At 40.7% G+C, this 27141-nt stretch overlaps 2 protein-coding genes across 7 annotated transcripts; one reads left to right on the forward strand and one right to left on the reverse strand.

Annotated features, from left to right (window-relative positions):
* Positions 1-5203: 5203 nt before the first annotated feature.
* Positions 5204-15068, reverse strand: LOC118315456 (guanine nucleotide-binding protein G(i) subunit alpha-1). Of its 2 annotated transcripts, none has more exons than XM_035642742.2 (9): positions 14579-15068; positions 11027-11069; positions 10451-10592; positions 9030-9187; positions 8774-8902; positions 8464-8593; positions 8192-8345; positions 6374-6566; positions 5204-6276 (listed from the first exon to the last, which is right to left on the reverse strand). In XM_035642742.2, the coding sequence occupies exons 1-8, from the start codon at positions 14694-14696 to the stop codon at positions 6376-6378; spliced, it is 1065 nt and encodes a 354-aa protein (XP_035498635.1). In that variant the 5' UTR covers positions 14697-15068; the 3' UTR covers positions 5204-6276; positions 6374-6375. The 2 variants fall into 2 exon arrangements, with proteins under 2 accessions (XP_035498635.1, XP_035498636.1); XM_035642743.2 differs by lacking the exon at positions 14579-15068 and adding an exon at positions 14279-14422.
* Positions 15069-19879: 4811 nt separating this feature from the next.
* LOC118315894 (muscarinic acetylcholine receptor M2-like) lies at positions 19880-26278 on the forward strand. 5 transcript variants are annotated; one of them, XM_035643559.2, is made up of 5 exons: positions 19943-20007; positions 21667-21733; positions 23216-23449; positions 23652-24518; positions 25203-26278. In XM_035643559.2, the coding sequence occupies exons 3-5, from the start codon at positions 23279-23281 to the stop codon at positions 25512-25514; spliced, it is 1350 nt and encodes a 449-aa protein (XP_035499452.1). In that variant the 5' UTR covers positions 19943-20007; positions 21667-21733; positions 23216-23278; the 3' UTR covers positions 25515-26278. The 5 variants fall into 5 exon arrangements, with proteins under 5 accessions (XP_035499447.1, XP_035499452.1, XP_035499450.1 ...); XM_035643554.2 differs by lacking the exon at positions 21667-21733 and having other exon boundaries at positions 19880-20007; XM_035643557.2 differs by lacking the exon at positions 19943-20007 and having other exon boundaries at positions 20039-21733.
* Positions 26279-27141: the final 863 nt, after the last annotated feature.

Consider the following 27141-nt stretch of genomic DNA (forward strand, 5'->3'; position numbering starts at 1 on the left):
TAGCAAAAACTGAGCATGGACAGATTTGAGTTTTTACTGTGTCAGTGTGACAGAACCAACATTCAGCATCTGCACATCTTTTTTTAAATCCCCCTCACCAGGGTGCCCAGATTACCAAATGTTATGGGTGCATACAACACCCAACTCATGACTGACCAAACAATTCACTGCATGTGTCTCTCCACATTCCTCCCCTGTCCATATCAATCAAAAACACAAAATGCCAGAAACTTAAAAAAAAAATTTACCTCTTCAGGCTGGTCTCCGTTGCATAATTTCCATGATGACATGAATCCAAATCCAACCGAGGATGACAAATCTTTTTGTTGTCATTACTTTTTCATGACTGCGTGGCTTTACCAAGTGGGTGAAGTAAAGGTTTCATTCAATATTTAACACAAAAGTCAAGAGCTGCTCCTCCAGATCTACTGAGGGTGACAGTCCCTCTCACTGCCACTCTCAGCCTCAGTGTGTGTGTGTGTGTGTGTGTGTGGGCGTGTGTGTGTTTTAAGGACATGCAATGTGATTTTGTAATGTGAGTATCTGCCCTACAGAACAGCACTACTGTAGACACACCCCTGTGCTTTTGCAACCAGTAAATAATCCATGAATAACAGTGGATTCACTTTACTTACTTCAGTGGCATTTAGGTCATACATTCTGGTTACAGCAAATACATTTGACATGAATTGTAAGCTGTTGATGATGTGGACTAGACGGTTATTAAAGACTAGCCACCTAGCCACCACAGTGGAGAAAGAGTACTGGCATAATCCAGAAAAGAGGCTGGATTAGGAGATAATATCTCCTAAATGAATCCCTGCTTTGCTTTATTTGTGCCTCTACTGGTGGACGCCAGAACTGCAAAAGGCCAGAAGTCTGCACCAAGATACACTTAAGTTCAGTGATGTGGAAGTAAATACTACAGTGGGTTCAGAGTCTGCAGGTTTACACACCAACAGCTGATTTAAAGTTACTAACGTACCAAAATGTGAAATCATCCGACGCTGCCATCAAATAGGATTTTAATCTGTCACCATACATTCTTTGGTACATAAGTAGTAAAAATACTACTTATGTACCAATAAGGACAAATCGTGCACTATTCTTTTCTCTTTTTTTTCTTCCTGTGCTCATTTATCTATATCTGGATCAGAGAATTTCACTATTTTGGACTTACCTTTGTGAATAGAAGTGTGAAAGAAAAAAAAAGAAAAAAGAAAAGCCATCAGCTGTCGAAGCTTTGAGCTGGAGCGTCTCAATTTGGAGTCACTTCAAGCAATGTATTTCTGCTCCAAGACTTTCTCTTGACAAGGTACAAAAGCAGAGCAGTAGCTCTCGGTGGTGTCTGTGTGGCCAGTCACTTTACACGAGGTGAGTTTACACGAGCTCCTGCCTGCATTGTAATGACGTCCTTTGGTCTGAGTGCAGTTGTGCTGTGTGATGACTTAGGTAAAAAAAAGAGCTTTAAAAAACAGAAGCTTTATCTTTGTTATTACCCTGCATAGCCCGAAGCAGGGTGTGTGGGTGTGGGTGGGTGCAAAATAACTCAACCATGCATGCAGGGATTTTCAACAAACTTGGTAGGAATAATAGTTGGGAGGGTTTCTCCAGATACCTTACTTTTGGGCTGAATGATTAAAAGTCAAGGTCAAGAAAAATATAGGGCTACAGAGACAATCTAAAGCTTATTTTGATCAGAAAATGATTCCCCCTCATATCAGTGACATCACGAAGAAGTCTAAAAAAGACATCATACATTTTTTAAATGCCTTGTTCGAGGTATATTTTATAGAGACGACCTAAAGCTTGAAATAATGAATGATCATATGATAGGACTGATGTTCTCATGTCATATAGAGGCTTCCTCAGAGGGCCTGTAAATACAGTTGTGGCTGTTTTTGTGTGCACTGGGTGGGGGGGGGGGAGAAAAGGATATTACTTTATGTCATCATTATAGAAATAAAATAATGAGCATCCTTAAGCACCCTGCCAACAACACAAGGCAAAAAATACAACAGCATCAGGCAGCCTGGACACTCAGAGGGAGAATTTCAATAGAACTTATATGGATTTTGCTCACTGCCTCCCCCTCCGACTCTGAAATGCATACTAAGTTGCTTTTATTGCTCGGCAAAGACAGGGGGAGTGGGGTCACCTTCACACAGACAATCATACACTCTCAACAGGGTGAACAGTCTCCCCCCCGTCTTTATCATCCTTATTTTATCCACATGACGTGCCAGGGCTTAAAAAACGGAGAACCGACTGCGGCACACAAAGAACACATTAACTATCATCCACTATGTTCAGATACAGTAATAATATTTGGACTAAACTTTAAAACTATATGGACAACACAGTGGCATCAGTGAGAAACCCGGGGCTGTGCTGGATCCGAGAAGTGGTTAAGGAAACAGTTTCAAATATGCACCCATGCACAGAATAAGTTAATTAGACTAAATGGCTAAAGGGAATTGGCAACTAGATCACGTGTGCTTTTCTCCGAGCACACAATGACATTTAATTATGCAGTGAAACTTGTGATGCAATACACCTGTGGAAAGTCCACTCTGACTCTAAACCAAACCACAGGCGCAATCATGTAAGCTGATATCTTTTTATTATTGATAAATTGGTATCAGGGTGTTTGTTAGCCCATGAAATAACAAGAGACCGCCGTGCAGAAATGGTAAAGATATGTCGGAGGTTATGTAGACAGTGATGCCATCACATTATTCAACCATTAAGTGTCCCGCTCCATAGTTTTCTTTGAAAAAACAAATTTAAAACTAGACAAAGATATATTTCAATATAAGATGGACTGCAATTGATTTTATATTAGAGCAGCATTTTATGAAATGACAATGTGAAAACTAGAATGGCACTCAGTTGAGTGCATAACTCTGCAATAAAATATAAAAAAGTTAGTGGTCTGATAACCTGCATGTATTTTTTTATATTATAATAAAAGAAAAAAATCATGGACATACGTACCCCTTAAACCACATCTACACCAGTCGCAGGCCCCAAGCCGTTTTGGCGTAATCCTGCAAAGAAACAGAAAACAGGAAACAAAACCAACCAACCAGCAAATAGACACAAGTGAAAACATAACCTCCTTGTTGTATTTCGGTAATAATGAACCTAAGAAGAGTTATTGTATTCATCTGCAGCTCCTTCCAAATTTACTGAGCTTTACATCGACTTTTAGCTGCTGATGATCTGTACGGTTTTGTTTCACTTTGACCACTCCACTCTTGATGTCATCATTGTTTTCAGTCATGAAGCTCTTATAGCCCACTGTACACGGCCAACTCAGCACCGAACGGCAGACGGACACAGTCAGCGAATGGGCTGGTGGAGCAGTCTGCACATACAGAGCCAGATATTTCCTTCAGAAGTGGGTAGAGACCAACAACAGATGAGCTTCGAGAGTGAAGAGCCACCAGATGGCCAGAAAATGCCGGTTGCAAATTATTATTAACATTGTTCCAAAACATCTGAATGTGCAAATGAACAAATATTTGCTGAATAAAAAGTTCAACAGATTAACTCAAAAAGATTGTTCAACGTGTTGGGAAATACTTCTGAGAGTTAGATGAGAAGACCACTCTCATGTGTATGGTACTGTAAAGATGAAGCTACAACTAGTGGCCTATTGGCCTACAGCTTAGCTTGTCTTAGCATAAAGACTGTAGGTTGAATTGGGGGGGGGGGGACATCTTAGATTGGCTCTGTATGTTGGTTCTAAAATCTGTGAAATGGCAGCTCTGAGGCTCCCTGGTAACCAAGTTATATGTTGTTAGTTTAAATCAGCTCTTGAATGAGCAGACGGGGGAACATCAAACTGTCTGCTGGCAGGGTCTTTACATCACCATTGGCTAGCAAAGGGATAGAATATTTCCCAAATGATTATATAATGATAATCTTAAACATTTTTAAACTAAAAAGACATCAGTGCTGCCCTTAAAAATCCAGTACCAGTGCAATAATCCTTGCCTGCACTATCAGATAAAAAAGACTCACACATTACTTATAAATTCTGTCTCTTCCACTCTTCTCAGATGTTAATGCTTTTTAAGTGATGCACTGCAGATAAAAGAAAAATGAGCTGGTAATTACACATACTGTAGTTTTTCAAAGAGTTTCTTCAGATGAGATCTGAGGTTTGGAGTGGGTCCTTCACACTTCGAGTCTCTGGTCAGCTGCAGTCTGCAGCGAGGTTGCGTTTGATCACCTTCATTAGCGTCATCATCCTCTTCTCTTTTGTCAACTACAAACCTTCACATCCATGATGTTCGATCTCCAAAGGAGAGCTTTGGAGATTAGTAAAATGAAGTCTGCATTTAGCTTTTAAAATCACACAATGGCTCCCAAAAATAGGGTCCTCTCAGCTAATGCCTGACCATTGTGCTTGAGCAGTGATGGCTTAGCCAAGTCTGTAAGACAGGAGTCAGTCTTGGCACTGCTGTGACCAATTAGTAGGATGTCTGCTGCCATCTTTTTTGGTGTTTATATCTATAAAAAAAAAAGAAGAAGAGTATGACAGTTGTTCTGATATCCCATCACTATCTCTAAACTAATTCCTTTAACGGTTGGATGGCTTATGAATACTGTAAAGGACTCTGGAACACGGGCCTGCTTTATTAAATCACCACAGCTTGGTAGAAAAATCACCTTTTCATTGTGGATCAGGATTAATTAGTCCTAATATTTGGGCATTTCCATTGGAGATTTCATAAATAAGGCCAATACATCTACGACAGACACAATCTATGTGAATTATATTAAAAATGGTGAGAAGATTTTTCCTCAGTCGTCAAGAAGCCATCAGTCACGATTATTAGTTACTCAATGTGTCCACTAGGTGGAACCATTTACTTTTGAGCTGCACTGGCAGCTGCCCTTACAAAAACAATGTTTTACTTGCAGAACACAAAGTGAGTAATAAAGTTTTCAGTCTAGTAGGACTCTCTCGCACCAGCAGTTCAATTTACGCTGGAGGAACTGGAGCTGGAGCTAGTTGCTGAAAACAGACTTGAGCAGTTCTTTGAATAGGAGTAGCCATTACTGTCTTAAAATGTATTGACTAATACAGAGCTCAGCTATGTGGTTATAGTTTTTTTGTGTGTATACACCGATCACCATTAGTCCAATATATACCCCAAAAAAAAAAAAAGAAACTGACGGGAGAAAAGGGTGTTGCGTAAGTTGCCATGGTTTCACCACAGCACCTCTTTTATTAGCAAAATCATGTATATTAGTCAACTAATGTCCCCATCCAATGGAAACAGAGGGCTGGGGGTCTAGGGGGGATATGTAACTTGAAACCATTACAGCTCATAATCAATAACAGTGCACTTGTACCCAGCCACCTGTCTGTCTATACACTGAACACAAATCTATATATGGTCCTACTGTCTGCTACAAGGCCGCCATTGGCATCCTCTTTTCAAAGCTTCTCTTTACTTCATGTTTCAATCAGGAATGTTTCAGTTTGTGGCAGCGCACCAACAATGTACGCTCATTAATTAGAGAGAGTAGCTTCTTTTTGGTCGCTTAGAAAAATAAAACTTTGAAAGAGGATGACAAGTAGAGGAATAAAGTCCCTTTGTTTTTATATTGTGCACACTGAAACACACAACCATTCGCAGTCACACAGGCTTTTGGCCTCAATCAAAAAGCTCCCGCTCGCAGCACACATGCAATCCACACACCCATTCTCACAGTATGTCAGAGTCAGAGTGAATTGGTCTACAGAGTGACTTGGTCTTGCTTGGTTTGTAAAAGGTGGGGGGGAAGAATGAGACAACAACAAAATAATCACAAAATAAAAAGGATAATATGGACTCCGGGGGCTTGCAAAGAGTTGAATGGCAACGTCTACAAAAACCTAACATCTAAGCCAACGACAAAAAAAATACACGGCAACTAAGGCATGCAAGGCACAGGTGCCGACAAATAAAAGAAGACAAAAAGTGTTCATTTGTGGACCAAAAAAAATGTGACGGCCCCCCTTTTTATATAAAAATTAAAAATAATGATAATAAGGTAAAACAAGCACATTTTAAAAACCGTGAAAAATCCCCGGACATAGACAGTTGTACAAATATTTTACACAAAACATTTTTTCTACACCGTCTTCGAAACTTTTAGAGATGAACATAAGTTAATAAGGGGTTAAAAGTGACATTCTCAGCAGGGTCCCTAAAGATCCCTCCAGTCTGACTCCCCTTGAATAAAGTCACTTCGTCGGGTCGGCCACCAGGCTGCCTGAACAGAAAAAAACAAACACACACTGTGATTAGAGGAGAGAAAAAAATTGACAGACCACCTTCATCCAGTTTGTCCCCGAGGCGGCAGATATTACCTTTAGAAAAGGCCACAGTCCTTCAGGTTGTTCTTGATGATGACGTCAGTGACGGCATCAAACACAAACTGCACGTTCTTGGTGTCAGTGGCACAGGTGAAGTGTGTGTAGATCTCCTTTGTGTCCTTTCTCTTGTTCAGGTCCTCAAACTGGCACTGGATGTAAGCGGCTGCCTCCTCGTAAGTGTTGGACCCTAAAGGAGAGAGCACAGAGAGGAGGACGCAATCAGGAGGGGAAAACTTTTACTGTGAAATTTGACAAAAATAGATATTTTGAACCTACACTTGGTACAAGTGTTCTTCTACAAAGCCTACTTTTATGATGCCTGTCAGAGGGTTTCATTAATTATACTTTTATGAGTTTATAGTTAAATGTAGCATTATACTGGATCAAATTATATTTTGTAAGTTTGTAAATGAGGACAAGAAATGAGAAACATCTCGCTACACTAAAATGTAGTCCAGCACAACAGCATATTTAGCTGTGAATTCAATAATAAGCGTATAATTGAGTTTACTAATTTCCAACACTCATCAAAACCTGAACATTAGACACTTTGTAGAGGTAGAATCAAAGTGGTCACAAATGTAAACACATGAAAGCAACAGAGTCTGACAGATCCTGATGTTTAGACTCAGGTATGCGTCAAGCTCCATTAACACAGTCCTACATTTCCTATATCATATATCATCAATATCATTTTTCCAAACCTCCAGTTTGTCACACAGACTTTGTTGAAAAATTTGTTTCAAGCAAAGACAACCTGATATATCATCAGGGTAATCTTCTTAAAATAAATCACAGCAAAAAAACTATCAAGTATCGACCAAACATAGCTTCAGCCCCAAAACTTTTTTGGGTCGACTGAAATTGTGAAGTGCCAACAATTTATTATCATTATTTATTACATATTTACTCATTGAATAAATGTGAGCATCAATAATTTTCTGTGACCCTGATAATGGCATATTGTTTTAACAAGAAGCAGCCCACACAGTTCTGGAGCGGAGCAGAGCAGAGGCAAACAAACGTGTCAAAAAAAAGGATGTTATGGAAACCTAACGTCACTCGCTCATCGTTTTCATCTTTTCATTTACAACTTGATGACAAATAGATTAGCAAGAGCAGCATGTCTCAGCCTTTTCTCTGTGATGTTTCCATTTCTTCTTATTCTCATCACAAAGATTTGAATTGTGGTCAGAATAAATACAGAAAGGGTCAGAAAGCTCTCTAGAAAAGCTGTTTTGTAGAGTGTTTTTTCGATGGCGTCGTTGGTTTATGTCGACAGGCACAGGACATATCTTCAATTTGTGGCATTAATATAATATGATAAGAGCAGAGCTGCCTTTCACATAACAAACATCGGCAAATAAGTTTATTTCTACATTTAAACAAGGCAATTCAAAGTCCTTTTTACTTATTTTACCTAAACGCACTCATACAAAGTGTGAAAGAAATATATAACAAATATGTTATGGGATTGTCCACTGGCTGGCCTTGTTGTCGTAACATCATAATCCTGCAACAATGTTTGAATTACTCGAGTCCTAAAGTGTTTTTTTTATTTTGCCGATCAGTTCACTATATAGTCCATTACATAGAATTCACTAGATAGTGAATGAGTGGGGGATTTCTGACACTGCCTATGACTTAAGACATTTTACTGCAGACAGCGTTACACGCAAGATATTCTCTCACTTAGTAACATGAGATATACTTGGCAGGACTTGACGGTTCATATGCAACATAAAAAGTACAGAATTTGCATGTACGGCACACCTGAGCTGCACAATAAGTGTCTGTATATCTTTCTCTCACCTGCATATTCTGGGTAGCAGATTGTGAGAGGACTCTTTTTGATCTTCTCCTCAAACAGATCTTTCTTGTTGAGGAAGAGGATGATGGAGGTGTCTGTGAACCACTTGTTGTTGCAGATGGAGTCGAAGAGCTTCATGCTCTCGTGCATTCGGTTCTGAAAAGAGAAGAAGCAAAAGATGAATTAAAAAATTAAAAAATAAATAAATAAATAAGCACATTGAAAATAGGAGATGAAGAATCTTGGGGTGTGTTGAGGTCAGAAGGCCTTATACCATCTCTTCGTCCTCAGCCAGCACCAGGTCATAGTCACTCAGAGCCACACAGAAGATGATGGCGGTGACTCCCTCGAAACAATGGATCCACTTCTTCCTCTCTGATCTCTGTCCGCCTACATCAAACATTCTGCAACAAGAATAGGAACCACACTGTTAAATAACTGCAGCGCGCAAACAACACATTTTATTTCACTTCATTCAATCAGACTTTGTGCTATGATAGTCACGTTTTTTTTTTAACAGGCATATACAGCTGCCACATGTGACCTTTTAGAACCATGAACAGACCAGTAGTGGTTGTACTCACTTGAAGTGCAGGTCCTTGAAAGTGAAGTGGGTTTCTACAATACCAGTAGTTTTGACTCTGGTCCTCAACACATCCTGTTGGGTTGGTACATAAGAACCGTGGGATATCCTGTCCAAGTCATTAAGGTAGCTTTAAAAAAATTAGAAGGGAAAAAGAAGTCAAGAGACAGATAAAGATTAATACCAAAAAAAAAAAGTAAGTTTGCAGACCATGAGTGAAGGTACAATTACTCATTGTGTATGTGCATCCTACTCACTATGCAGCAGAGTCGTTGAGCTGGTACTCCCGGGAGCGGCTGAAGCAGGCCTGAACTCCTCCGTCCTTCCACAGCCGCTGGATGACCCCGGCAAGTTCGCCTGTCATGAAGCCTTCTTCTGCTGAACCCGCCAGGACAAACAGCTGCCGCGCATCATCCTGCGCAGACGAAGGACAAAGCTCAAACTTGAGTCACGCTCCACAACTTTTAAACCTGAATTTATGTCAGTTTGGAAAGTTTGTGCATTTTTTTTACTTATCAGTTATAAATTTTACATTTTGTTAAAACTCTAAGGGTAAAGACTTTGAATTCGCTCTCAAAACCAACATTCCTTGTATCACAGAAAAATAAAATTACAGTTGTGTGTAATCCCCACAAGTGTAATGTAAAAGTATTGGATACCGATATATATCTTAAAGAAAAATTGACAATGATTCTGAAGATGTTACCATCAAACCCCTATGACAAAGAAATGTAATTGAGGCTTGATATTTTAAATATAGCCATTATTATAAATAACTATAAATAAAAAGAAACAAATACAGCCAAATATACAGAACCTTAATTGGGAAAATAATTTTTTTTTAACCTATAATTCAAAGATAAATACACATCTTTTCTGTAATGTTTATTCTAAAAAAATAAAGTCTTCATATTGGTGCATATCGACAAACGCAGATACCGATATATCTGTGAAAGGCTCATGGGCAGTAATTTCTCCTAAAGTCTCTCTAAATATTTCTGCCACTTAAAAATAGCCCCGTTGGAGAACAAATTGAAAAATGACAAATTATTGGAGCTGTTCTGGTCATCTGGTCACCACTTTGCATAGAATTAGATTTTTAAAAGCTGCACAGTGGAGCTCAGCAAAGAAAAAGCTTTTGGTGTAAAATTGGTCACGATGAAAGAGCCAGGCGAGTCACGCTGAGGCAATGACTAAGCCTTTTGTTATTCCACGGGAAAAAATCTGATTTGCTAAACGAATCGGAAGTCGCTTTACAATAAAGAAGAAAAAAACTACACAGCTGTTTGCACTGTATTTATATGCAGCTCACAATAAAAATACTCCAATAAACCCAAAACTCATTCCTGTTGACAGGCAGCTCTTTTGTACATCTACATAGTAGTAAAAGTAACTTTCCTTGTCAGCAGCACATATTTATCACAGTTACCATATGAACTGTTTACTGACAGTTCTCATGTCAGTAAACCTTTTTTTTTAGAGTGTTTTAAACCTCTACCAGCTTCATCTGACCTGCTGCAGATCAAGGAGTGAGAAGAAAAACTGCCCAGTGGGGCAGGATGACATATGACTAAGTAGCTGTTGCCCTTACCGCAATGGGGTATACGTTAGCACAGAAATACAACCTGTAATCAGCTAAGACAACTGTAAATGCCAGCTTTGTTTTCCCTTCGCTCACCGCTCTGGCTGGATCAGCGAAGTCGATCTTGAGGCGACCCATAGCTCTGATGATGGCGATGATGGACTGGATGGTGTTGCTGTAGACCACAGCCTTGTACTGCTTACACTCCTCCTCGGAGTAGCCGGCTTCATGGATGATCCTGGCACACAAAAGACAAAACATTAGCAGCAGTTTTAAAGTAACGTGGATATGTTCATTAAAAAAAAAGAAAAAAAAAGATTGCAGCAGTCCCTAAAAATCACGGCATCAAAACTTTGGTGCAATGACACATGATTATAATAAGAGGCGTCAGAAATCTCTACAGTAAAATTAGCGGTCCGTTGTTAAATGAAACCGTGAATAAATGGATGATTTCCATCACAATTGTGTGAAGAGCATCTCATCTGTTGATTACTTGTAATCACGGCTGTATCAAGGGATCTGACTCATACATTAAAGTGAGACATTAGCTCTCAATGAAGGCTGAGGAGGGTCAGTGGGATTGAAACACTTATGTGCTGTAGGTGATTCTCTAATCAAACAACAGTCACGCTAGATGTATTGATAAATGTGATGTTGCTCATCCACACTTACTTCATCTGTTTAACAATCGTGCTTTTCCCAGACTCTCCAGCACCTGAAACGGAGAAAAGATGGGACAAGACATTATATGTGGTTAAAATAAACCATAAAACACATTCGATTTTAGATTAAAGTTGATACGGTAATGAAGATCATGTCACTTTAAGTATAAATCACACAAACAGGCAGTTTGTACAGTGATCTACATACATACATAGAGTTTAACATATTTTTTGTTCGATACAGGATTTTCTCTGTCATGACGCTTAATTTGTGTATTTGCTTTGGTATCAGAAAACTTTAACAGGATCGTTCTGGTTTGTATCAACGTCCATCAGGCCTCTCCTGTCATTCATTTAGGTCCGGTGTGAACAAACGTGTACCAATTTAAAAACTGGTCAGAAATGGAAATGCAAATTAATCTATCCATTCAATTTTGTCAAAAGTTCTGTATTATTACTCTGCTTCACATTCAGCAACAGGTGACATACCTGAGGAGAAACGAATCTCTTAAAAACACAAACACCATTCATCACACATCTATGTCTATTCTTAGAGGATCTTTGTTGGTTGAAAAACTGTTACTTCCAGCCACATGATTTTGTCCTCGTCTGATTCTTTGATGCAGCCCTGCATTCAAAACAGAACAAATCACAGCCAAGCTCCTAAATTAATGATTTCTGGTGTTACCTTTCAAATCTAATTTATTTTAACCTGTATTATATCGGGCTGCACTGCGACACAATGTGGTGAAGAAGTGCTTAAGGACCGGCTTGGCCAGGTCACAGTGCAATTGGATTAATCAACTAGATCCTCCTGTCAATGAGATTATACCAAGTTTAAACAGCCCTGGGTTAGAAACTCATGCTGCGTCGGACAAACTGACTGGCTGGACTCACAACTGTCAAATGCATCTCATGTGGACCATTTGATTCTTGTGCTGTATACAACATTACACGAGGCATCATTTCAGGCTCCCATCCACCCATCCGCAACCCTTTATCCTCTAAAGGGTTGCGGATTGGCGGGGCCAATTTCATTAGACATTGGAAGAGAGTCAGAGCCACTCTGTACAAGTTGTATAGGGCCTTAAAAAAGGTAAAAGTTATGAAATATAAAGGAGAATGGTGTTATTCTGACATTCATTTCAATTATCCAAAGTAGTGTTCCGTGAGCAGTCTCACACACAGTTCTCCTGCAACTCCAGGACTGTCTTCAGCTGAGCACACAGCATTTTAATTACTGCACCTCTACAGGGACACACGGTTCCCTGGTGAGGAACACTGTTCATCAATTCATCGTCCCATATGACAGAGCAGCCACACACTGCAAACACAGAGCTAATAGTACTGCAAACATCACAACACTTAAATTTAATTCCCAAACACACGTTCATGCCTCGCTGAGCTGCTAAAACTGAAGTGCTTAATGGCTGTGAAGTAAAATGGTTCAAGTTTGTCACTGAGCTATGATATTTGATGTGGCTACACTAGCTGAACCAGGGAACACACATTCCTCTCAGGCTGTACGAGATGCAGGCATCTCCCCAGCAAACAATAAACAGTGCCAGCACCTCACGTGCCTCTGCTACTGTATAGTGGAAAATGACACAAAAACAAAGATAAATCTTTGTGATTTGCATACACAGTCAACATCAGAGGCAGTCCTCCCACTCAAAACAGGAGCCAGTCATTTGCAGATTACTGCATGAATGCAAACACCCTGAGTGGGAAGCCTGACGGAAGTAGCAAACTGCAATAAGCACATAGGGTAAAGGCTGCCTCTCGATCTCACCTGGAAACACAATCACACGGTATAAAAGATATTCGGTGCTACAAACACGGAAGTGAAACACATCAGATGATAGATCCACAAGCCAATTCCACTTGTCTCATGCAGGTGCTTGCTGGGAATCATGACAGGGAAGGGGGGGAAAAAAAGCACTACCATGAAAATTCAAATCAGGCCCATCTCAAATGACGCAAACACATACACCAACCGAGCGCTGCGGCTTCAGCAGCTGTACGGCGTCTACGCCTGTGGTGAAGTCACGTGTCTGAAAATAAGCGGTGCACAGGCACACAGACCTGCCTCGGACGGGGATTAAGTTAAACCTGCAGAAATACTGTTGCATCTTCCAAACAGCTTGTGGACCACATGGGCCAGGCTGACGCCCAGGACTGACTGTCTCTGTTGTGTGTGCGTGTGTGCGTGTGTGTGTGCGTGTGTGTGTGTGTGTGAGTAGTTGCCACAGATGCCTACTGCTGTCAGCCAAGCTGAATGGGTTGCTATGCAACCTCTTGGCCGACTTTTCCTGACTGAAACCACCAGCAGTGGTTATCAGCCACCGCGAATGGGAAGAACGGAGAGAGAGAGAGAGAGAGATGTGGCAGGCAGCTTTCTTTGAGACAATCCAACGGCTACATCTGTGAGACGCAACACCAACGCAGGGAGGTGGATCTCTGGATGTCATCTGGGCGAGAACTACATGTCCTCGCGGCTGCGATGCATTACAAGTTGAGCTGGACACATTTGCCTGCTGTACCTGACTGAAACCGGAGTGCAAACCTCTGCCTGCTTGGTCAACACATTCAAATGACCACACGTGTGTTTTTCCTCTCAAGACTCCCAGTCCATCAGCTCACCTCATTCTAGATCGCACACAGTACAAAAATCAGAGATATCACTACATTATACATAAAAAGGCGATGATGAAAAATATGAATGAGATATTACAGATAGGAAATATTATTTTGAGTCTTTCTTCCAGGTCCGGAGTGAACGGAAACGTTCAAACTAGTCGGTTAGCGTATTGTCTCTAAATTAGCTACATTTATTAATATTTTCCAAAGACGACAACATTTAAGAACACGAATCTAGAATTAGCTTAACGTGTAGCGTCTTCCATCAGTTAGCCAGATTTGTCGCTTGATTTTTTTTTTAAGCGAATCGGCCTCAAGCGCCGTTAGTGTTTGTTTTCTGTGATTCAACGACACAACAGCTGACTGCTTTGATTCCAATTATAATAGCGGAAGCGGTTCGACGCAGTCACGACCGGGCCGCGGACATTTCACCCTCGTCGGGAGAGAGAATTACACCTCATTCACGAGTTGTTGAGCTTCCTGCTAGCTAACTGATCCGAGCTAGCGTCGGGGCGCTGACCTAGCTAAGCGGCTAACCGCTGAGCTACATTAGCGCAGCGGTTTAGCGCCTGGCCGCGGCGGGATTAGAGCTAATCTGACGGTAGCCTGATAACTGGTTTACCATCGGAGCCGTTCTAATTCGCCGAGGAGGAATAAAGACGGGAACTTCAGCGGCTCCAACTTTTTTTTCTCTCCAGTGCCTCCACCGCCGTGCCATTCAAATAGAACCCGAGCAACCGTCTCGAACTGCGCCGCATGTTCCGTCAACTTATTCAACCGTAAAACGTCCAGGTTTGCTGAAACACACGTGCGCTTTGATGCGCGTTAGGTGGGAAATTAGCCGCAGACGGTGGACCAGGGCGACGTCCCTCTCCGGCGGACGCGACCAGGCGCCCAGTCCGCCCCCCAGTGTGTCTCTCACCGAGCAGCAGCAGCTTCACCTCCCGAGCCGCCTTCTCTCCGTCGTCCCGCAGGTTCCTGTCGATCATCTTGCTCCGCTCCTGCGCCGCCTTGTCGTCCGTGCTCAGAGTACATCCCATCTTCTTCTCCGCTGACCTCCGAATAAATACACTGAATAAGACTCGAGTCTACGACGCAACTTTAACTAGGGGCGCAGCGACATGCAAAGGGGCTACCAAGCTAGCATCCGAGAGGGAGGAGGCGGAGGCAGTCGGTTCTCTTCGGCTCTTCGGAGTCAAACACGCCCTTGCACCCGCAGCCACGACGCCGAAGATATCACTTCTTCACAAAGTGTGTCTGTCGCGGTGGCAGGCTCTCCTCTTCGACTGTGAATCAATCGAGGAGAAAACGGAGCGGCGGAGGCGAGCGGGCAGGATGAGACAAAAGTCCGAGTGTGAAAATATTCGCTTCCTGTTCTTCTTCCAACACATAGCCGTGAAGTGCGCATGCGCGTGAGACAGAGCGAGAGCAACAAGCTTCTTTCAAAGCTGATCTTCGTGTAGTCTTTGCGACCTTTCTGCGGTCGGGTCACACACTCAGATCATCGTTGAGGTGGATTGAAGTTAATACATTCAATACATACATCTTAAGTCAAATTAGCTCCATATGATAATGATGTGTTGTTTTTATTTCATGAACTAAAAACCTCAAGCAAAATTAACTGTGTGCAAAAGCGTTGGTACATTTCTTAAAAGCTTAGAACTGACTTGATCTGTTAGGACTTGTCAGGCTTTTTCATTAGAGGTCTCCAGCTATTGATGAGGATTTTTGTAGTGCTGATAAATTGTCTGACTCAGCAAACCGTGTGTTGACACTCAACGACCGGGGGGATCCTCCCAGCAACTGACTGGGGATTTGAGGATGGAAAAGTCATCTAAAGTAAACCTTTTGAGACAGAGAGAGATCAATTTAAGTCATATTTCATCTGTGCTGTCACTGCTGATTTGCATCACAAGCCCCTGTCATGAGCTGCGAATGCTCAGTAATGTGTTTGCATCCAGATAAACTGCTCAAACAGCGAGATATTTAGTGCTGAAATGTTTGACTTTGAGAATCCAAAGTCTTGAAACAGAATAACTAAAGATATAACATTAGAAAAAAACATCTGTTTGTATTTGTCAAAAATAAAAGTTAAAAAGTGCTTCACAATCTCAACAAAATTTACAGAAAACATTGCTGGGACCAGAAGGGGGTTGAAGAGTGCATGTCAGAATTAACTCTTTAGAAGAGATTTAAACAACACTGTGAAGAAAGGTCAGTTGGTTTGATGGCGAAGGCCTTGTCGTCCTTTAGCATTAAACATCTCTGTGACACGACAGAAGGATAAGCTGAGGCTCAAAAATGAGGCTCACACCCTGTGGTCAGACTTTCTCCATTACCACATCCAGGCATTCAAATGACTGGCGGATGATTTAACTTTAAGCACTCTGGGGCCAAATATACAGCTGAAATAATCAGATTATGAATATAAACATTTTCAAATTATTTGACATGAGTAGTTTAGATGAGACAAAAATATATATTCTTAATTCTTATATGGGCTATATGATAATTTTGTAAATTACTTCATGATTATGCTTAGACACGTGGTGAAAATATGCTGATTAAAAGAAATAAAATATATCAATCTGTTTCTATTTATGTTGCCGGGCAGCGACACACACAATGTTTAGAAATTGTTTGACCTCATGTAAACCATTATATTCTCTGTGTTATTGGGATGGCAAAGGATTGAGTTGTGGTCAGAATTCATCTCCTCACTTTGCATGCAATTTGCAGATGGCCCCAGCAATATGTAAACCAGTGCCATATTTTTTTCCCCTAGTTGACATTAGTGGGATATGGAAAGTTTTCTTGTGCATGAGACAAGAGGCCATCAGGCAAAACATTAATGACATGAAAATCATACTCTTTACTCTCAGTGGAACTGTATAACATTTTTATTCTTTTAGCGACTGCCTATGGTTTCCATTTTTAAGTTTTGGGTTGAGATTTTTTTAATTAGCATTAAGTTTTCACATCCAGACACTTTCGCTGTGTTTGTTAGGCTTTTAATTTATTTTCACTCTCTCTGTGTTAATGCAGTACAGGCCAAAATGTGTTCCACATCAATGTCTGTGAAGAGGACGAGACTATATATCATGTATAAGTTGATGAAGTCTTACATCAGTCCTCCAGATGGCAGCAGAGTTATGAAACAACAAGAGACATGACCAGTGGTCATTTCATGTGACCTTTGAATACATTACAATACAATACACACTAATGATACAATCCCATGCATCTGTTGTTTTATGTGTTAGTGAGGTGGTTACAACTATGTTTGGACAGACATTGGTATTTAACCTGAACAAGAATAAAACTGCATGTTGTTGTTTTTTAAATAATTATTATTTAGCTTTTTTTTTTGTAAAGTTGGCATTTAGAAAGATGTTATTGACCTGCATTGTCCGGAATCTAGGATCCCATGTTTTTTATCCTTTTAAAAAAAATATCTGTCCCTTGTAAATTGCTAGAGAACCCCTTTAACAGAATGAGTATTTCTATTTTGGTAATCGTTTTTGCTGTCTGTCAACCTACATTCTAAAGTTTTGTTCTATTACCGAAGCATAAAAGCAAAAATTATTGAGCAAGCTTTTGAATGAAAAACATACGTAAATCACTTGACTTTATGTATGAGAAAATTCAGATTATTACAACATGCAAGAACATTTTACAAATTGTATTTTTAGTTATATGTCTTTGTTGTCTATTACTTTTTGTTGCATTGTATTTTCATTAAAAAAATATATGTTTTATCTTGTTTCATACAAAATAAGCAAGAATAAATCTTAATTTTATCATACAGCAAAGGGAATGTTGTTTTCATCCAGATGGTTAGAACAGCCTTTGACAATTAGTGGTAACTATGGTTACATCTTGCTTTGTGTTTTGCAGGTTATTCATTTTTCTTTAAAAAAGGATGTCAATCTCTGTGACCTATAATGGTAATGTAGGAGAAACAAAAGCTAATCAATTTCGAGTTAATATCTGTGCCAGTATTTGACCAGAATCCAGGAGGCCCAAATCCCAATCGGACACAATATTGAATTACTTAAGACATCAGAAGAGATTACAAGGTCACATTCTGCTCCAGATCCTGAGGAGAAAGTACAGTAAATGTCTAAGTTTCATCAACATTTGCCTGTTAGCACAAGATGTAGTATATAATTCTGCACAGTGAAAAAATAAATCCATAGATTGAAAAGCCAAACTTGTTCTGTGAAGTTTTCTTCGGTTACAGTTTCTATGAACTGCACAGCTTCATTAATAACTGAACGCACCAGTAAATTTCAGGAAATGTGAGGCTGCTATTGTGTGTGGCCTTTCTCCATTCAAACTGCGGCTCTGGGGTCTGACTAGATGACCCCATTTCCCTGCAGCCTTGGGCCTTTTTCTTCATACAGAGAAGAGGAGAGAGCTTCATTGTAAGATGTTTTTTTATTTTTATTTTTTTTATTCCTTGTGCACGCAGAGTAGCGGATGCTAATACTCTGAGTAATGGTCTCCTCTAACTGTGAAGACACTGAAAGATGTATTTGGTTTTTTAAGAATTATAGAGTGAGAATGTTGTGCTCACATGGGCAAGGAATAGAGGAAACGTGTGTGAATATGAAGAAAAGTAATGATGAGAGAAGCGATTTGTGTGAATGGGCAGTTTGTGTGTGTGCATGTGTGCAAGGACTGATGGCTTTTATCACTCATGGTGCCGTGGAATAATATACATGATGTGCCCTGAAGCAGTGCATCCTCTATGGTTTCTTTTTGTCTTCCTCAGACTTTCATGAATGTATACACAACAGTCTCTGTTGGCCGTCTGATCTTGGGTCAGCTTGTGTGCAACTCCACTAAAAAAACCCTGTCCATAACTCACACAGCAAAACAAAAAATGAAGCTTTTGATGAAACTGAGACTTTTAACCAGCCCATTCGCACATATGTTGTTACCATGCAAAGCAAATGCCAGTGGCCAGCGAGGACTAGACTCGACTGCATGACCCCCATGAATTATACATTCAGTGTCAAGCTTTGAAACCACACGAGAAACTGCCTGGAGGAAGCATCACGAAAACAGTTCTCTAGTTATGTTTTAAAATAGTGTAAAATATGTCACTGTGCCATACACATGTGGTACCCAACTTCTCATGTGGTTGCATTACAAACTTACTGTCTGATGTGTTCCCTTGACTGTAGCTCTATTTTTATTGTATAGACTTGACAGTGGAATCAATGGTCTCAAATAATTCTCAGCAAGAAAGCGAATACGTGTTTTTTCCAAAACAATTCCTTTAACTATTTTACCATTCGTATGTTACTTATCCTCATTATCTGAGCCTAGTTCAATAAATGTTAATTAACTTCAGTTTACTAGAAATTATAATACATGCCAAGAGCCTACAGTGTCCTCAGACCTTCTATGGGACAGGAAAGCAAACACGCACACGTCGTGGAGACAGAGAGCCTCATATTGATTTGTGTTTGTGACAAATGGTGAAACAGCGGAAGTGAAGCTCCTGGCTCATGGGCACACAAATTCAGTTTTCCACATAAACACCATATCAAAATAAGAAATTAGTTTAAAATAAATACCAAACTTTTCTGTTTCAGAAAATCCTCTAACGGAGCAATGTCGATGTGATCTCTGTGCTATAAGACCATGACAGGATTACAATATTTTCTCTGGGAAAATGCAAACATGCCCAGCTCAGGCCTGTTTCATGGCACGCTCCTCCTTACATTTGGAAAATTGTTTTGTGGATAAGGTCCATTATTGTCTGTGATAATTCCATCAAAGTAAGGTCATCCACCAACTGGGGTAGACTGCGTCACCGGTTTGGTTAAAAGGTCAAAACAGCAGAGGCTTAAAGGTTAACGTCCCGCAGCAACGAAAAAGGAGATTCCTCTTTTTAATAGTGCTCTACTATTTTATTTCATGCCACCGCAACTCAAACGTCTCTCCTCATGATCGCCTACAGCTTTGTAGTGCAGGAGAAAATGATGTTTGTTTGTTTGTTTTTTATGTGGGAGAGGCCAGTGCTCTCCATGGTTCTGAAACACACATTTCTGTCTGTCTGTCTCCGTCTCTTGTTTATTCAAATTTGTGACTCTAGCTTGAGGGATTCAACACAACAGTTACTAATAGCCCTCATAACTCCTCCCCACTCTCAGTCAGTCCAGCACACACACACACCCACACACACACACACACACACACACTGGTTCTTGTCAGAGGAGGAGCGACATCAACGTCAGGTTACCTTCTGCTTCTCTCTCTGCTCCAGTGTGTCCACAGAAGTGACAGTAACATGGACAAAACTAACACAGCTCGTCCGTGTCGCTCCCTTCTGACAAGGTAAGATAACATTTCTCTGTGGATTTCTAGCAAACTGCTGCAGGTAAGGGCACTTTTTTAAGAAAATGATCCAAACTTATCGATCAGGGACTTTCAAGAAATGTTAATACCTTTTGGCTGAAGCACCAGTAAAGCCTCCATGTTGGAATATTGCATTTTCTTTATTTTGAATTTCACACAAATCCTGTCAGGGTGCTGTGAATTTCTTTTAAATGTGTAAATCTTTCCTCTACTGTAAAGTAAAAAACGCTTAATCAAAAAATATGCTAAAAGTCAGACAGTCTCGTGAGTCATGTACAAATATGACAAATGTTGACAGTACAATAATATATAGTATTGAAATAGAAACATTTAAATATTGACAAAATGTCCACGTAAACCCAAAGCCACACCAAAAGGAAGATTCCAGGAACATAATGGAATACATTAATTTATCGATTGAAATGTTGCCCCTCCACATGCTGTTTCAGCTGCCTGAGTTTCTATTTATTGTAGAATAGTACTGAGTTTTATTGTTCCCCCGAGGCTGCGCTAGAAATGCTTATCTTCATTTCTGTCCCGAGCTGAAAGGTTCCAGCCACCAGCAGCGGATCCTGCCTCTGGATTCCCCAGTCTCCCTGCTCCCAGGGAATCCCCCCGGTTACACTGTGTTTGTGTTTAAGAGGCTAATTTGATTTCAAACAGACAGCTCCTCCCTGAAAACTGGGGAGACGAAACAAGAACAAATCAAGTTATGTTTGTTAATCTTTGCTCATTAACTCTCTACCACTCCCGTCCCCTGAGTTGGACTTCCTCTGCTCGTATGGCTCGTACTGTGTAATCATTTCCATGTTTCCCTCCTTTATGAGTTACATTTCAGTTTTTTATAATTTTTTTATCCGTTAATTAGCTGTGTCTTTCTTTTTTGCTTTTCCGGCTCCACTGCAGTACATTCAGTGGTGTTCTCTTCCCTCCGTTACACTGCTGTGCGAGGCCAAAGCTCAGGTCGATGTGAAATTTCACGCTCTTCAGATTCAGGACGTGCTTTCCTGAAATCTCCACAGAGCTACTTAGATTAACTCGGGCAACGATATCAGATATTGCCCCAGAACACTGCTTTGAAAAACAATTTCAAATATTTCAAATGCTGCCTTTATGAATTGAATAATGTCAAGCAATGCTGAAATACAAAGTGCTTCATGATAATTTTATCCCATGTGGCTACATACTGTACGTTTACATAATTAGCAGTTGTTGGTTAAGCTGAAGTCCCGTCTGTCCAGACATCCAAAATCAAGAGATTTCCTGTCAGAGACGCGCTTGTCCTGAAAAGACATGGTAAATAATAAAATACATTTATGAGCTAAAGATCTATTCTACAATGAAACAATTAAAAGCGACGACACTTTGATCCCTGCAGTCGTTAAATCTTCCTTTGATGAATCCGTGTGCTCATGTCATGTCTGCACTCACACGTGATTCCAAACCTGCTCCTGTCTCTGCAAACAAGCCCTTTGTTTCACTGTGTCACTTGCTGAGAGCAGTGCTCACCTTGCCAGATGAGTATATACCTGAAGCGTATTACCGGTACAGCTGTTGCAGGCAGCATCTGCAGGATCTAATTACTACGTCTCTGTGCCTGTCAAAGAAAATACTCTGTGACACTGTGACTCTCTCCAGGAGCCCTGAACAACAGCAAGGGGGGTCCGGTCCGTCTTGTTAGTGTGAGTGGAGGGACGAGGCGAAGGTGGGCTTGAGAGCAGGTGCTAATCCCCTGCTCTCTCACCAGCCATCACATCACACAGACACATCTTCGCAGAGACAGACACACACACACACACACACACACACACTAGAGCCCTTTCTCATTTGTGACAAAGAAGCCCCAGAATGGGTCTATGATGAGTAAGTGATAGAGTTAGAGATGCTGTAATGAAGTTTCATCTATCTGTAAAAGCAGGAAGGAAACATCTCTCAGGTACAGTATGATGTTATCATGTAGTCTAATGGAGTCACTTACAGGGTTTCAGCAGTGTGCAACAACCCTCATAGTCCCATCTAAGTGTCTTTACATTGATTTTCTGATCAGAATACATCAGATAATCACATTGTTTTGCTGTGTGCATTTTCTTTTTTTAACGTAATAGTAACGGTAATGATACTTTGCCTTAATTGTGGTGTTTTGCTGTCAGCTTGACTGACTGGAGCTACTAACAACACAACTCATTATGAACACAAGAGAACATTTGCATATCATACATTGCTTAGTACACGCTTTTATCCAAAGTACCTAACAGCAACACGAGTGCCTGGATTGTTAGCGTGGGTGGCCCCAGAGGAAATCTGTCATAACTCACAGGCCTTTTTTTCTGTCAATCAGACAACAGAAATTATTCCTCAGAAAGTCCATCTCTAGACTTTGAGAATTTGTGGTTTCTAATTAGGTGTATTTGTACATCTGTCTCATAAGCACAAATAGACACTTGCACACATTCAATACGTCCTAAATGAAAATCCAGTTTTCAAACTAGGCTGCACCTGTTTCACAACCAGGAGCAGAAAGGTTTTTAGGAAATGACTTCCATGCGCCAGCAGGATCAAAAACAAAAACAGGCACAGATTAGATACCCTCAAAGTGCATTTAGTGACTTTTCAAGGCCAAACGGAAAATTTTAATGAACTTACCAGAGGTATAGGTGGCCTTGTTACATTGTTCAACCTATCAGTTAAATTTGATCAGCTAGGACTTTCAGGTCAGACAAGACGTAGGTGAAGATAGTATACCACATTACAGAAACCAATTATATCTTTATACAAGAATTAAGATAATACTGACCCAATATCAGTTCATATCAGAAGCATCTGATACCATTTATCTCCCTGATCATATGTACAATTTCTTTCCCTGTAACATTTCCTGAAAACATCTACTGTACAGGTTTACATATACAAAAATCCAAACCAGTTTAATTTTTGTTATTCCTGATATGAGCATGTGGTGTATATTGTCAGACAGCTGCGGCAGTCTTTATTCAGCCACCTGTCCATCCTTTACACCTGCGTCAAGCGGCGAGCTCGGAAACACACAAAACAGCTGATTACACATGATATTGCATCTGTGACTGTGAGTTCACATAAATGCACACACACAGACACAAAGATGTCAGATCAAAATGATCAACTATAGTTGTAAAGAAGCTAATTCTTTCCTGATGTTTTTCATTATCAGGTATTGTACAGATATGACTCAGGCCTGAAGTATCTGTGAGAAGGAAAACCGAGAGGAAACAGAATGGAACCTCTGAATTCATCCCACAGCACGAACGTCAGCAGTGTTGACAACCCCAGCCACTTCTCTGGAAGTCCGTACACGACTGTGGAGATAGTGCTCATCATCCTGGTGGCTGGATCTCTGAGTCTGATCACAGTCATCGGAAACATCCTGGTCATGCTCTCCATAAAGGTTTGGGTTTTCTCGCTTTGATCATTTGTGTTTCCAGCATCCATCTGTGGACACGTTGAAAAGCATGCCCAGATTAGGAGATACGACTTCCGCATGTGCAACCCTGTGTAGAAGGGTAATCTAATAGAAATGAGAAAACACACATCACGTTTTGCAAAAATGATTAGCATCTGACAGCCGGCTCCATATCGTTTCTCTAAAGGTAAACAGGAACCTGCAGACCGTCAACAACTACTTCCTGTTCAGCCTGGCCTGTGCAGACCTCATTATTGGCATTTGCTCCATGAACCTCTACACTGTCTACATTGTGATTGGCTACTGGCCTTTGGGAGCGGTGGTGTGTGACCTGTGGCTGGCTGTCGATTACGTTGTCAGCAACGCCTCAGTCATGAACCTGCTCATCATCAGTTTTGACCGGTACTTCTGTGTCACCAAACCACTAAGCTACCCAGCACGCCGCAGCACCAAGATGGCGGGTCTGATGATCGCTGCAGCCTGGGTCTTGTCCTTCATCCTGTGGGCTCCAGCCATCTTGTTCTGGCAGTTCATTGTGGGCGGGAGAACCGTGCTTCCAGGTGAGTGCTACATCCAGTTCTTCTCCAACCCAGCGGTTACATTTGGGACAGCCATAGCAGCGTTTTACCTGCCAGTGGCCATCATGATCCACCTCTACTGGCGCATCTCCAAGGCCAGCCGCAGCCGCATAAGGAGGGACAGCAGGAAGACCTCCGGTACCAGTTTGGGAGCAGCCCACTCTCACAGCCAGGAGGACATATGTGACACCCAGAACAACTGCACCGTGACAAGGGAATCTCAGGAGGAGGCTGGAGAGGGGAAGGAGAAGGAAATGTTGCAGCAGCAGAATGGAAGTAGCCCCTGCAAGGAAGAAAGAACTGACCAGTTGGACTCAGAGATCATCCAAGCATCAACATCTAAAGATATAGCTGCTGTCCCTGCGTCATTACGGACAGCATCAATTTCTGGAAGAAAGACAAATCAAACACAGCCACCTTCCCCGCAGAACTCCGGCGCTGACAGGCAACGTTTGGTCACACGAACACTGTTTAAGGTAAATTTGTTTGTTTCTTCATCAAACACCACAAATTATAAAACCTACAAACTTAAACCTATTAATACAATATTTAAGGCCCAACGATTTCCACCAGATTTGGTGCAGACATTGATGCCCACCTCAGAATGAATTTGAGCAAGTCCGGAGATCCTCCTACTCTTCATCTGTGCCCATCATTGATTTCTAAATTCTTGGGTTTATGACATATTGCCTGCAACTCTTATACATTTTAGTGCTAATTACCTACTTTTAGCATCGTTTCACACTAAACTAAGATGGTGAACATGCTGAGGTAGAATGCTGAACATGTTATCTTGCTGACATTAGCATTTGGCTCTAAACACCACTTTTCCTACTGTACCTGCGGTACACTCTTTTATATTAATTCAACATTTACTAGCAAGACATTGACCCCTGGAGTTGGTAGAGACCAAAACAGAGCTAAAAAGACTAATAATGAATAGTGAATAATTGATGTATACTTGAGACTGGACAGACACACGTCTCCAAATGAGTGACAATTTTGCTCCATGTCTGATGGATGTGTTAACAGATAATTGTTTGCTAAATACACATTTACCACAACAATTGGATTAGGCGATAATTTGTCAGTGCAAAGTCCACTGCCTTCAATTGCCCCAAAAAAGATGAAGTTCTTCTTCTCGTAATCTCATTTTCCAGGTAACAAAGCAGAATGCGGTGGCAAAGTGGAAAAGGAAGGGTATTTCATCCAGGGAGAAAAAGGTGACGCGCACCATCATGGCCATCCTGGTTGCTTTTGTTGTCACATGGACACCCTACAACGTGATGGTCCTGATCAACACCTTCTGCTCCATCTGCATCCCAAACTCCCTCTGGACCATTGGCTACTGGCTCTGCTACATCAACAGCACCATCAACCCCGCCTGCTATGCCCTCTGCAATGCCACCTTCAAGAACACCTTCAAGCACCTGCTTCTGTGCCAGTACAAGAACATACGTACAGCAAGATGAGGGCGAAAATAGTGACTCATGTGATGGAGTCAAAATATAATGTGATGATGAGACGACACACTAGTGAAATATAGACTAGGTGTGTTCTTATTGTGCACTCCCACCGCCACCAAATTTGAAATATGTATTTTTTCTTAAATTTAAATAATTTGGCATTGTATTATTATTCTCCAGACAATGCAATGTAGTGGGAATGCCGTTTATTGTGAAAATGTCCATTTGAAGGAGTGTCATCTGTTTTTTTGATTTGATAGGATTGCTCCTACATAAGCTTGAGCAGTATGGTTTTTTTTAACATGCAACCTGTTTTTACCTCATCATTAAACGTGGAGTTAAAGTGATAAAAGTATTGAGTTAAGTCTAAGATAATAAGCTGCAGATAAAATACAAGGCGTTATTAACATGTTTTTGAATAAAGCAACACTGAACTGTGAAACAGGAAAATATTAAATCAAATAAAACTGAAAAGAGAGAAAATAAGTCGGTAAACTAAAAACAAGTGTGTGTGTGTGTGTGTGTGTGTGTGTGTGTGTGTGTGTGTGTGTGCGCGCGTTCGTGTGTGAGTGTGTGCTTGCGTGCATGTGTGTGTTTGTGTGTACGCACGTTTTCTCGATGGTTAGATTTACTCTGTCAAATTATGCTAATGACTAATCTGTAATTCATGTTGTTGTCAAATGAGCTCAAATGTGAGATTTGTCCATATGTTTCCTTCTTTCTTGGCATATTATATCTGTTTTCTGTAAATAAAAGAGTTTATGACAAAATATATTGTATAGTATCAATTTGCTTCGTCATAAACTTTCTTAAATCTGCTCTGGATTAAGCTCAATAGTAGAGATTAAATGCTCCGGGCCTGATCAAGACAGCAAAGTTTGGTTGTGAAAGAATCTGGTGACTTTTTGTAACTGTAACCATCTGTCACTGCAACGTGTGTCCACATTACAGGTGCAAAATAGGAGATTAATGGAAACTAGAGGTAAAATGAAGCCATCAACTGTGCAGAATACAAATATGCTGATACATTTTTTGTTAGAGTTTAGCCAAATATCTTAATAAACAAGACATGCTGTTTCTTTCCTTGTGTGACTGACACTGTTGTCTCTCATGTAACCAAAGTCTTAACAAGAATAAAGATGCTTCACAGCAAAGTCAACAAAGATTCAGTTTTTTTAATGTGTATCACATGTTCAGTGACATATTCAAGATAGTTTGTACATCATCAGACAAAAGAGCAAAAAATAATAATGAGAAACTTAATAGAATTCCAGTTTCCATTACTTTACTACTGGAATTAATTTTTGTTTTTCCTTTCTGATCTACTTGCTTACATTTCAATTTAAATATAACTTTCTGCTGCTCTCAGTTGACAGCAAGTATCAGCCCTTTTCCCTCCTAATATCTTTTAGAGCACTTTGGTCATGGTTCTGATGATTAACTTCTTACACATGAACACTCTCGTAGCTGGATAGGAAAACCCAGTGAACTGAACCAGTTGATCGCTGAGTAAATGTTGAACTTGCTTCGGAGTACGGGCCAAAGGTGTCCTTCCACAGTTGAAAGACATAATACTGATGATGGAAGAGCAAACCAGATTGACAAAGAGAATGAGAACTACTCCAACAGAAGA

The sequence above is a fragment of the Scophthalmus maximus genome, chromosome 7 (genome assembly GCF_022379125.1).
Source record: "Scophthalmus maximus strain ysfricsl-2021 chromosome 7, ASM2237912v1, whole genome shotgun sequence".
NCBI lineage: Eukaryota > Metazoa > Chordata > Actinopteri > Pleuronectiformes > Scophthalmidae > Scophthalmus > Scophthalmus maximus.

Excerpts from the sequence above, each read along its gene's own strand:
- LOC118315456 (XM_035642742.2), bottom strand. The coding sequence starts at position 14,696 with ATGGGATGTACTCTGAGCACGGACGACAAGGCGGCGCAGGAGCGGAGC. Across the intron at positions 11,070-14,578 it reads GGTGAAGCTGCTGCTGCTCG|GTGCTGGAGAGTCTGGGAAA; the intron begins GTGAGAGACACA and ends TCTCCGTTTCAG. Across the intron at positions 6,567-8,191 it reads CTGCTACCCAGAATATGCAG|GGTCCAACACTTACGAGGAG; the intron begins GTGAGAGAAAGA and ends TCTCTCCTTTAG.
- LOC118315894 (XM_035643554.2), top strand. The coding sequence starts at position 23,279 with ATGGAACCTCTGAATTCATCCCACAGCACGAACGTCAGCAGTGTTGAC. Across the intron at positions 23,450-23,651 it reads TGGTCATGCTCTCCATAAAG|GTAAACAGGAACCTGCAGAC; the intron begins GTTTGGGTTTTC and ends GTTTCTCTAAAG. Across the intron at positions 24,519-25,202 it reads TCACACGAACACTGTTTAAG|GTAACAAAGCAGAATGCGGT; the intron begins GTAAATTTGTTT and ends CTCATTTTCCAG.